This window comes from Somniosus microcephalus, chromosome 7 (assembly GCF_052327205.1).
Source record: "Somniosus microcephalus isolate GS21.2 chromosome 7, FLI_Smic_1.0, whole genome shotgun sequence".
Lineage (NCBI taxonomy): Eukaryota > Metazoa > Chordata > Chondrichthyes > Squaliformes > Somniosidae > Somniosus > Somniosus microcephalus.
In genome coordinates, this window is record NC_140993.1 from 193,952,263 (window position 1) to 193,965,148 (window position 12,886).

The window sequence follows — 12,886 nt, forward strand, 5'->3', positions numbered from 1 at the left end:
AGGCAGAGGTGGGCAAGGGGGCTGCAGCACCACTGATGGCTGCTACCTTTCCCTGATTGGCCCTGAGGAAAGAGTTCATCGACTCCATGACGGACTCGACTGTATCGGGAGGAGTTTCTATCTCTGCGTTCTGAGTTGGGGCTGCGGGGGTCCTGGCTTTATCGTCTCTCCCAGGCTTTTCACAATCCCTGCGCCAGTGGCCCTCCTCCCCGCACCTGTAACAAGTGACCTTGTTCTGGGAGGGACGGCTCCCTCCTGGCACCACTCTTTCTTGTATTGAGCCCCAGGTTTAACCTCGTGGACCCTTTTGCTGGGGGGTCCCACTATTCCTATCGTTCCTATATGCTACCGTGAGCTGCCAGATTACAGTCTCTTCAGTTGCGAGGGGGTCTTGGTGGTCAAACCAAGCATCAGCCTTTGCTTTTATCTGGGGCAGGCAATTGGACACCAGGCAACGAAGCCATTGGGTCCACTGCTGCTGGTTCAGTTGTGCCCTATTTTGCCCCCCTGTACACGCGCTGTTGTAGACTGGCCACAGCCTGTCTGCAAATGCCTGTGGGGTCTCCCCTTCCTTCTGCAGTGTTTTCCCTATGCGATCGAACGGATTGCTGTCGTTCGCACCCATGGCTTCCAGTATTTCCTCCTTTAGGTCCTCAAAACCCTTCTGCCCTCTCTTAACCTCATCTGAAAGGGTCTGATAGAGCTTACTGTCTACAGAGAAAAGCAACATTTTGGCTTTCTCTTCGTCATCACAGCCGTTAACACAGGCTGCCTGTTCTATCCCTTGGAAGTGCACTTGAGGATATAGAATGCAAAATATGGTAACAACTCGCTTCGCATAGCCAAGGACCCTGTCAATCTAAAATGGAGGATCCTGTCAGCATAAAATGGTGGTGAAATGTCGACATCGCTGAGTCACTTGCATATTGTAAGAAATGATCATGTTAACTCAAGAAACTGTGAAGACAGCAGGAAGTAAAATAAAAGAAGCTAAACTGATCTGTGGCTGCTAATATGGCTGGCACCCATGATGTCACACCTTGCTGGTGGAAACAGTGTAGGGCGGAGTGCAGAGGTTATACAGACAATAGATGATCAGAAAACACATTACCATGATTGCAAACGCATTACCATAATGATTAGGTGATCATGAAACCATTACCAGGATATTTACTTAACTATAAACCATTCAGTGAAATGTGACTTCATACTGCCAGGCCAGGAAATCAAATTAAATGTATACGTGTACAGCTCGGGATTGGTGCAGACTGTACGATGTGTTAATGTCTCCTCAAAAGCAAGTATAATAATGTGGCACACTGTATGAAAGATTGCTTGCTCTGGTTTAACCTGTCGGACTCTTCTGGAGTCAGGACTGTGCTGTATCAGAGTAAGTCTCCCGGGATGACAGAATAAAAAGTGTTGAACTCAACCAGTATTCGACTCAGTGTTTGTACTGACCAGATTGAGGACCAAAAGAATCCGTTTCAACATTTGGTGTCAGAAGTGGGATCTCAATGGACGATCACCGAGAATTCGCGAAATTAAGAGCCGAACTAGTTTTGGACGTGAGAGGAGGAAATGGGCCCCTGGAGTGAGTATGTTTAAATTTACCACCTCGGTTTTCCTCTGATCCGTAAGTCCGATAAAAGTTTTGCCACTCGCTAATTCTTGCGTGGTGTCCCGACGAGATCTGGGTCAATCTGGCGAATACTGTGTAAACTTAGGAAATAAGTATCCAAGTCGGGTAACGCGCCGGCCTCGTATTTCACTTGGTCCGCTCAGGCTCGGATTGGACTAAAAAGTAGATAAGTAGTGATTTTAGAGAAAGAGAAAAAGAATACTTGAAAGAAAGTAAAAAGAGAGAGTCGGGGACTCTAGAGCTCGAGCAACTTGTACTCGGGGAGTGCAAGATAAGGGTCATATAAGTTGAATAATTAGAGTTTTAGAATACCTGTACCAGGCGGTGACAGAGGCTAAATTTACGATTTGAATAATTAGGCTAAGAATACCTGTACCAGACGGTGACAGAGGCTAAAATTACTATTTGATGAATATAGACGACTCACTGTGTTTTTGTTTGGTCTAAGTATTGTAGTTATTGTATTGTGGTGTTTAGTTTTGTGTGCCGGTATCCGTGAAATATACGAGACACTTTTAAAAACGTAACTCGAATCCTGAAAGGGAGCCCTTAGTGTAAGAGAACCATGGGTAATTACCTAGACACAACAAGTGACGAGGGCAGTGCCTTACAAACATTGTGTGACAAATATCCGGATAAAGCCCAACAATTGAGACTACTCTCAGGGGGTTTAAATAAAAAATTAGGCAGCGAACAATGGCCACTAGGGGGTGCCAAAAGTTTAGAAATGGTTAAACAAGCTCAAGGAATTATTTGGAAAAAGAACATGGGAAGCAAGACTAAAAAACTAATTGGACTCTGGCGACGGTACTGCCAAGAAATTAAAGACAGTTCCCTATTAGCCAGCTGGCAAGAAAATGCTGTTAAATTAGGAATAAAGTTAACCAAAGGAGGAAATCCTAAACCCATTGAAATACTTAAGAAAGAATGTGCACATGAGAAAAGGTCAAAATCTGAAAAGGCGCCAGATAAAAAGGATAAAAATGAACTACGTAGTTCAATGGTTGGCCTTAGGTTGAAAGAGGGAGACGGAACAGATGAGGACTTAGACAATTGGATGTACAGAACTCCTAATGCGCCACCTCCTCAGCCACCCCAGTACATCAATATTTACCCCTCCCTTCCAACTTCGGCCTCACTAGCGATGCCTAATACTACCCCTCCAGCAACCCTCTCCGCAACCAGTCCCCCATTCACTCCAGGAATACCCCCAACCACCTTACCCGACAGTGCCACAGGCATTACTGATCCCATAAGTAGTCGGACCCGGTTACAAACGGCAGGACAGACAAACCCTGTGCTAAATTATACTCCTACCCGGAGTGATAAGAAAAAGAAAAAGAAGGAAGAAGAGAAACGGGAAAATAAGAAAAGAGTCAGACAGTTAGTTCAACATAAATCCACTCAGGAAAGCGAGACTGAGTCATGTAGTGACTTTACCGATTCGGAGGATGATTTATCACCTCCTGAGGATCATGAGTCAGAATCAAAAAATCATTCCGGTAACCCACCCAGGAACCTTCCAGTGAGAAAGATGCCAAACCCAGATCAGGCTACTGCCGCAGCTAACCCCACCATAGATGTATTCTTCCCATGGAAGCCTAATGAATTAATGTCTATCCTAACTAATGCGCCGGATCGCCACAAAGCGCCTCAAAAGTTTGTGGACTTTTTACGAACCACCATTCAAGTGTACAACGCTGAATCCCGAGATTTATGGGCTTTAATCCAACAAGTACTGGCCCCCTCGGAACATACTCGATTCTTAACTCACTTGCGACATGCTAATCTGGCAGCCCTAAATGTGGCCATGGAGAATGACAATGATAGAATAACAGCCATGCTTACGGCTGCTAGTCAAACACTTCAGAAGCCTATTAGCATATCCAATATCCTAGATACTAAGCCAAAGAAAGATGAGGGACCTGAGGAATTTTTGGAGAGATTCTGTGAGGTTTATCAGGGACAGTCGGGGGACACCAATTATCAAGGAGGAGCCAATTCACCCCAATTCTGCGCCATTCTGATGAACTGCCTTCCGGCTGCGGTAGCAACCGCAATTAAAACCAATAATATGAACTGGGCAGAAAATAGCCCAGCTCAAATTACTAGAGCCATAAAATATTATTGGAAAGAGAGTAAAGGTTTGGAGAACCAACCCCAGAAGACGATAAAAACAGAATATGTCGTGAAGGAAGTCCCAATTCAACCACACACGATAGACAGGACAGGGTATCAGATGGAACCTCAATACTGTACCCCTGGATGGGTAGACTCTCAGAATTATGGATATTACACTCATCCAAACGGCCCCGATGCTACTGCATACGGCCAACCCTACGCCCCTCCACAACAGAATTACAGAGGTAGAGGAAGGGGTAGAGGACAAGGACGGGGATACCAAGGTCCAAGACAAGGGCAGTGTTATAACTGTGGAGAGGATGGCCACTGGGTCAGAGACTGCCAATCCTTAGCCTCTGGAGACCCACCTAGGAGAGGCAGGGGAAGATGGAGAGGAAACAAAGGAGGACCTAGAGGAGGCAGGGGAGGATATACCAATTTCTCCCAGAACAATCCATTCCCACAGAATTGACTAGCTAATCTAGTGGTCAGCACTTTACATTCGGACCGAGAACCCTTATTAATGTTGTAAATCCAGGATCAATGGTATCCCTTTTTAGTAGACACTGGAGCCGCCATGTCCTCTGTCCAATCGGACCTTAAACTTCCCCGATCCAACAAGACCCAGGAATTATCAGGCTTCCAAGATCAAATGACCAAGTATGCTACGTCAGAACCAGTTCAGGTGACCTACAAAAATCAATCTGCAACCCATCAATTTGTATTAACTACCGGCTTGGACTGCAATTTAATGGCCAGAGACTTACTATGTGCATTCCAACTCAAACTTGATTGCGGTGATGAAGGAATAGCAATAGGACATTGGGCAAATAAAAGGCAATGTTATGTTTCGACTACACCTCAATGGTGGTCGCTCGACCTCAATGCATCCTCCTATCATGTGACACTGGCATATGATCGAAGTGGAAAGGATAGGACCCTTGAGGAGTATTTTAAAGATCAGGAAGGTACCGAATGGACAATCTACCTCAAGGCTGTAGTAACTGGACCTGAGGGAAAAGCCGAGTTTGTGCAGGTTCCCTTACACTTGTGGAAGCAGCCTTCGACAGTGGCCCCTCATATCACGTGGGAAGTTAACCAGCCTTTCCATGCCAAAGATTTGGGGCCCATGGTAAAACGAGCGATCGATCAGGCAAACCCTGAATGTCACCAACCGCAACAGTTACCCGGAGGTCTGATGGTCCAATTTTACCAAAACCCTGAGCCTAGCCTGACTGTGGTGCACCGTCATGTAGGGAAAGACATACTGGAGTATGTGAATCCACAGGTATGGGCAGAAGACCCAACGCATGTAGGTCTAACCGGCATAAAACCCATTGAGATCCCAGTGAAGGAAAATGTGACCTTGCCGACGGTACGACAATACCCTTTGAAACACCAAGCTCTTCCGAGTATAGACAGACTCATTAAGGGATTGTTGGAGCAGGGGATTTTGGTAACTTGCCAATCCAGTTGTAATACACCCATCCTGGCTGTTCCGAAGCCTGGTAAGCCTGATCAGTTCCGCCTAGTGCAGGATTTACGAGCAATAAATGCGATTGTTCAGCCACTTCATGCGCTAGTACCTAATCCAGCACACATCTTGGCCTCGATACCTGCTGATGCTACAGTTTTTGCGGTAGTCGATCTCCAGCACGCCTTTTTCTCCCTGCCATTGGCCACTACTAGCCAATACCTTTTTGCCTTCACTTACAACGGTCAGCAGTATACGTGGACTCGATTACCCCAGGGCTTTGTGAATTCACCTACCCTGTTTTCGCGGTGCCTTCAACAGCAATTACAGACACTGACATTAAATTGTGGCTCCAATCTGATCCAGTATGTGGATGACCTACTCATTGCTAGCCCTGATGAGCTAAGTAACAGAGAGGACACTATTCAGTTGTTGAACTATCTCTCAGAATTAGGATATGTGGTATCTCCAGCGAAAGTATTGGTGGCTCAGAAGACAGTTAAATTTCTTGGAGTTATGTTATCAGCCGAAAACTGCAGTTTGGAAACTAGCAGAATACAGCCAATATGCGAGACGCCAACCCCTAAAACGGCCAAACAAGTCAGGCAGTGGCTGGGAATGGTTAATTATTGTCGACAGTGGATACCTAATATTGCAGTATTAACCAAACATCTGACTCCCTACACGGCTAAAGAGGGAGAGTTTGAGCTGGAACTAGAGGCACAGCAGGCATTTGAGGAATTAAAACAGGATCTGGTCCAAGCACCAGCCCTGGGACGACCCCTGTATGATAGGCCATTCCAGTTATATTGCACAGTAATGAACGATTGCTCAACAGCAGTTCTGACTCAGAAGCATGGAGATAAGCATCGACCGGTAGCTTATTATTCATCAAAACTGGATCCGGTAGCCTTAGGACATCCCTATTGCACCCAGATCCTTACAGCCATCTACAACAGTCTACAGTCAGCTGCTAATATGACACTTCAGCAGGACATTACCGTGTATAGCTCTCACTCAGTCACTGCGTTATTGGGGCAATTGCAGACCCAACACCTGACTACCGCCAGGCAAAATAAGTATGAAATATACTTACTGAACAATCCTTGGCTAGCATTTAAACACTGTAGCACTATCAACTCTGCCAGTTTCCTTGCATATCCGCCCTCCGAGAGTGATGAACCAAGCCATGATTGCTTAAACCTCATTAAGGATGATACCTCAGTCCGACCTGATCTGTCTGACACTCTTATTGCAGATCCCGATATTACCATGTATACGGACGGCAGTTCTTCAGTTGATGAGATGGGAAAACGAATTTCTGGTTATGCAATTGTAAATCAGGAAGGTGTCACCTTAGAATCAGCAGCCTTTGAATCCCCTTTTTCTGCCCAGCAAGCCGAGCTGTTTGCACTCATACGAGCTTGTACTTTGGGAGAAGGATTAAAAATCAATGTACATACAGACTCTAGATATGCCTTTGGAGTAGTTCACGACTTTGGACAATTGTGGAAAAATAGAGGTTTTCTGACCTCTTCGGGCAGCCCGATCTCTCACCGGCAGTTAGTCTCAGATCTCTTGCAAGCCCTTTTACTCCCCAAACAGATAGCTGTGATTAAATGCTCTGCCCATACCACTGGCCAAAACCCGGTAGATATAGGAAACCACCGCGCTGATGAGGCGGCCAAAAATGCTTCTAGGAGTCACCAAATGATTGTGCCCCGAATGATGAGGCAGACTAAAAATTCCAAAAAGAATCAGTCTACCTCGGAAAAACTAATGCCAACCATCCAAGAGGTGATTAAGTTGCAGGAGGACGCTCCTGATAGTGATAAGCATTTGTGGAGAGAATTGGGATGTGTATATAACCCTTTATCAAAACTCTGGACTACTCCCGCGGAACAGACTTGCATGTCTGATGAGCTAGCTTTATGGGTTATTGAATGTGTACACTTTGCAACTCATTGTGGTTCCAGGGCAGTGGGTGATTTGCTTCTAAGTACTTGGTGGCATCCAAGGCTTCAAGCAATAGCACAGAACATTAGCGATCGATGCCTGATTTGTCAACAACACAACCCTGGAAAGGGAGTGCCTTGCGAATGGGGAAAAACCCCTTTACCTGAGGGTCCCTTTGAGACCCTGCAAATGGACTACATTGAGTTGGAAAGATGTCAGTGTTACAAATACGTTCTTGTCATTGTAGATGTATTTAGTAAGTGGATCGAGGCATATCCAACCACAGACAATAAAGCCTCTACTGTTGTTAAGGTATTGCTGAGAGAGATCATACCTCGGTATGGTATTCCAACTCGGTTAAGTTCTGACAACGGTCCTCATTTCACTGCCGAAGTAAACAAGGAACTTTGTACCTAGTTGAACATTCATCAGCAATTGCATTGTGCTTATCGACCACAGGCTGCAGGACTTGTCGAAAGAACCAATCAGACTCTGAAGAACAAACTTGCTAAACTGGTAGCCGAAACCGGCTCCACTTGGTTGAAATTGCTTCCTGTGGCTCTTTTTCAGATCCGCACCACACCAGCAGGTAAAGCACGACTTACACCTGCTGAGATTATCTATGGTAGACCACTCAAGACTCCCTGGAACCAAAATGCTCCTACAACGGTGCATTTTCACCATATGACTGAAGAAATGACGACCTATGTCTTGGCTATTACTAAGGTTTTGCGCGGGCTGCATTCACAGGTCCATGCTGCATATGGTGAACTTCCTGACTTATCTGGTTCTCTAAAAATTGAACCAGGTTCGTATGTGATGGTTAAGAACTGGACTCGTAAAAGTCTAGATCCAAGGTGGGAAGGTCCATATCAGGTCTTACTAACAACCCCGACTGCAGCTAAGGTCGAGGGAAGAAGCGCATGGGTGCATTTCCACCACTGTAAATTGATTGGAGAAACCAATCAAAAGGGGGGGAGATAATCAGTAGTAAATCAGTACAGTATATAGTAGATTTTGGAGATAATCAGTAGTAAATCAGTACAGTATATAGTAGATTTTACGAACAATCATTAATTTTATTTTGATTGATCAGCCATTGATAGGAGACTACAGAACTCGTGCTCGGCCTTGATAGAGGTGACTGCAGCTTTTACGAGGTCTGGTGTTGTGTTTGGATTGTTCTGGCCTGCTGAAATCCTACTCTTATTATACTTATTATACGATTTAAATTTTTAATTTTAAGTTTTAATATTTTAAGTTTTAATTTTGATTGTGTGTAAGCCTTTTACTTCACAGATTAACAACCGCTAGGGGACCATCTGCTTAGCATCAAGTTTCGCAGCCGAGAGAAAACAGCATCCCAGGCGGGTCGGAGCCGAGTGCTACAAAGAAGAAAACACCACCACAGGCGGAGCGCCCACTGAAGACTGAAACCATGAAGTTGCTGCTCGTTGTTATTGGACTTTTTGGACTATTGCGCCTGACTCAAGGCGATACGGACAAATCACGGAAGAAACGTGAATTAATTACCAACACCTTTCTGCACATGTCATATGAATACGCCAAAAGCTATAACTTAACAAGCTGTTGGGTTTGCAGTCACATTCCTATCCATAGTAAAAGAGGGATTCCCTTGAGACCCATCCCGTTCAATGCCACAGAGATGGCGGAGTGGGTCATGCGCCAGAACGCCAGCGGCGTTTATAAAGATTCATACAACCAGGAGGGCGACAGGGACAAATGGAAGTCGGCAGGTTACGACCTAACCACTTTCCAAGGGTGGTACCAGCCTAATTATAATCGGAACAGCCAGCCTCCAGCCTTAGTCCTTACTAATACTTCAGGAGTTGGTAGGCCGAAGGGGCCAATATGTTTAACGAAGAGTGTGCCGGGAGGTACAGAAGTAGGACGCAGTAAATGTTTCCAAAATGTTAATGTAACAAAATGTATTCGCACCAGAGGCTGTGGCCAAGGTTTCTTCCAATTAGATCATACCGGAACCCCCAATAGGACAAGTGGGGGACCATGGGAAGGAATGGAAATCAGATGGGGATGGAGGATTCGTGAGGCATTAGACGACAATTTAATCGCATATAATGGGACCTATTTTATATGTGGTCACCAAGCCTATCCAAGGTTACCCCGGGATTGGACGGGTTCGTGTTACTTAGGTTATGCAGTACCTTTTATTCACCACTTGAATAAGATTGGGGAACACCACGAATTTAAGAAACACGTGACCAAAAGAGAGCTAGGAGCTTTTAATCGATTTTTCAGCGTAATAAACCCTCCCTATGGAATAATGAGCTTGATGGATGAAACAAGGAATCTGGCAAGGCTACTAGAGATAGTTGCCAATGACACTGAGGAAGCTATAGCAGACATGAGTGCCGAAATGATAGCCATTAGAACAGTAACCCTCCAGAATCAAATGGCCTTAGATTACCTCCTTGCAGCACAAGGAGGAACCTGTGCCTTGATAGGAAGTGACTCCTGTACTTATATCCCTGATAGCTCGGAAAACATAACCAACATTGTCAAACATATCCGGGATGCAGTAAGTCAGTATAAGAAACCTAAGCCAGGGGATGACTGGTTTGATTGGATCATTGGAGGATGGCTAGGATCAATGGGACAAACTCTGCTACATGGGCTAGTGGTGGTACTTGCCGTAATTATGTGCATTTTTCTAGTTTTCACGCTGATTAAGTGTTGCTGCAATAGATTAGGAGCAACTGTAATTCCAAGTCAATTGGTACAAAGGAAACCATCAGAAGAAGAAATTAAATTTGAGAAGGAATTAATGGAGGAGGAGTATAATAGACTCAATAAGATAGAGATGGACCAGTAGGATGAAGCCCAGAATCACTGGGTACCTTAGATGGTTATCATGGAATGATAAAAGGGGGGAATGAGGATATAGAATGCAAAATATGGTAACAACTCGCTTCGCATAGCCAAGGACCCTGTCAATCTAAAATGGAGGATCCTGTCAGCATAAAATGGTGGTGAAATGTCGACATCGCTGAGTCACTTGCATATTGTAAGAAATGATCATGTTAACTCAAGAAACTGTGAAGGCAGCAGGAAGTAAAATAAAAGAAGCTAAACTGATCTGTGGCTGCTAATATGGCTGGCACCCACGATGTCACACCTTGCTGGTGGAAACAGTGTAGGGCGGAGTGCAGAGGTTATACAGACAATAGATGATCAGAAAACACATTACCATGATTGCAAACGCATTACCATAATGATTAGGTGATCATGAAACCATTACCAGGATATTTACTTAACTATAAACCATTCAGTGAAATGTGACTTCATACTGCCAGGCCAGGAAATCAAATTAAATGCATACGTGTACAGCTCGGGATTGGTGCAGACTGTACGATGTGTTAATGTCTTCTCAAAAGCAAGTATAATAATGTGGCACACTGTATGAAAGATTGCTTGCTCTGGTTTAACCTGTCGGACTCTTCTGGAGTCAGGACTGTGCTGTATCAGAGTAAGTCTCCCGGGATGATGGAATAAAAAGTGTTGAACTCAAACAGTATTCGACTCAGTGTTTGTACTGAACCAGATTGAGGACCAAAAGAATCCGTTTCAACACACTGAGGGGTCTCCCTTTTCGGAGAGCAGGGGAATATGTTTCACCAGGCCTCTGAGCTGTTGGGTATCATAGGGTACCAGATAGGTATGCTGAACAGCCCCTGGGTCATTATCGTTCACGGGCGAACCGTACCTCCGTTGTCGGAGGGGGTACACTGGTCCTGTTCCCCGCCTGCCTAGCGGGACCTGCTGGCGTTCTCCTACCATCCCATTGTCCATCCCTTCTTGCTGCCAGAGCTCCTCAAAACTCGGAGCTGTGGGCTGCTGCCTTGGGATCTCTAATTCCCTAGCCAGCTTTGTTCTGGGTGCTGCCTGTGGGGCGGTTTGATTTGGGCGGCTGGTACTGTCCGACGGACTTCCCTTCGGACTTACGAGACACACCATCCCTTTAGTCCTTAATAACTCCATACCCAAACTCTCTATCTTTCTGTTACATGGGGTATGATCTGCTCCACTAAACCTTTGGTCGCAGGCCAGCTTATAAGCTGCCTTTATCTCCTTAACCATTTCCTCCTGCTCTGTTACTTCTAAGGTGAGGCGGGCATTCTCTTCCCGCAGTCTCATCTCGTTACTCTTAGCTTCTGTAATTTGGCACTTTAGGAACTCTATTTTGTGCCTCGCGTGGCTTTTGCCCTCGCTAGCTTCTTGGGTGAGGTGTGCGTTTTCCTCCTGTAGCCTCATCTCACTGTCACTAGCCTTTGTGACTTCCTGTACAAGGCACTCTATTTCTGCCTGGCATTTCGTGACCTCTAGTGTGAGGCGTGCATTTTCTTCCCGCACCCTCATCCCACTATCTCTGGCCTCATTCACCTCTCTTATGAGGCGTTCTACCTCCGCCTGGCATTTTCCAAACTCTGTCTCCCGATTCTTGACCTCTTTAACCTCCTGCCGCACCCTCATCTCACCCTTCTTAACCCAGCCACTTATACCATAATAGGTCAGCTTACATGCTGCTGCTAACTTCTGCAGGGCTACCCACAGACTAAAAGCAAGAAAAGCAGTAGCTGATGCTTTCTCCAGATCCAGACCACTAATCATATCAAAAACTATCTCCAGTCCTGCCACGGTCGCCAATTTGAAGGGGACATCCTTTACCTGCTTTATGGTAATTTACCTTCCTTTACCTGGTTTGCAGTAATTTTCCTGGTCAGGCAGCCTTTTTGTTTCACAGGCTGAGACCAATACCAATCAGCGGTTTCGAATCGCTAAACCCACCCTTCCAGTTCTGACTGGAGGAACTTATAATTAATGATATATTAAAAACGGACAAATGATCTGGATGTAAGAAAGTCAAACTTTATTAACTAAATAAACTACACCACACGATCAATGTAATCACGGTAAAATTGCTTAGATAGGGGAGGAAAAACTGGCATAATGAGGGAAAACGACTAAAATCACAATTTTAACGAAATTCCCACTTTACTCCCCACCCCTATGCCTATCCTAAGTTGCCTTGTGGAAGGTCAGAAAAATATATGCTCACCACTGAATGCCAACTCCGTGCCCCCACGAGATCTTCACTGCCCTGAAGTAAAGAAACACCCCAGTGTTTTAAAAGTAAACTGCTGGTGTTTTTACTTCTTCAGACAGACTCCCACGCTGTAGAGAGAGGCACATGGAGGCAGGCGAGAGAGAGAGAGAGAGAGAGGCCTCCGAGAAGCTATCTCTATATACCCCAATTTTGGGGCCGAAATGTTCCCACCCACATCTGGAGTTTTCTGGGCTAAAACAAAGGGATGCAAACCGTCCCCTTGTCTGGGATGGGTTTGAATAAAGTTGCCATTGCCTGTGATGGCTGTCGATAAAACTGCAGGGGTTTTGAATGTGTCTTCATTCATATTGATGGGTTTGAATGGGGTTGCCATTGTCTGTGATGGCTGTCGATAAAACTGCAGAGGTTTTGAATGTGTCTTCATTCATCTTGATGGGTTTGAATGGGGCTGTATCACTATGTAAACAGAAACCCATTGTGGTCACTGAAACTGCAGTCTCAAGTGGTTTAATCCCTTCGGCAAACATCCTTGTAGTAGTTTCCTGTAAACAAACATCGATTGTCTCTGCTGGGAGGGGCTTCCTGA

General features: G+C 45.3%; 1 protein-coding gene across 1 annotated transcript; it reads left to right on the forward strand.

Annotated features, from left to right (window-relative positions):
• Positions 1 to 3,085: 3,085 nt before the first annotated feature.
• LOC147115050 (uncharacterized) lies at positions 3,086 to 9,184 on the forward strand. The gene is made up of 3 exons (XM_085993979.1): positions 3,086 to 3,830; positions 8,524 to 9,046; positions 9,156 to 9,184. The coding sequence occupies exons 1-3, from the start codon at positions 3,177 to 3,179 to the stop codon at positions 9,182 to 9,184; spliced, it is 1,206 nt and encodes a 401-aa protein (XP_085850105.1). The 5' UTR covers positions 3,086 to 3,176.
• Positions 9,185 to 12,886: the final 3,702 nt, after the last annotated feature.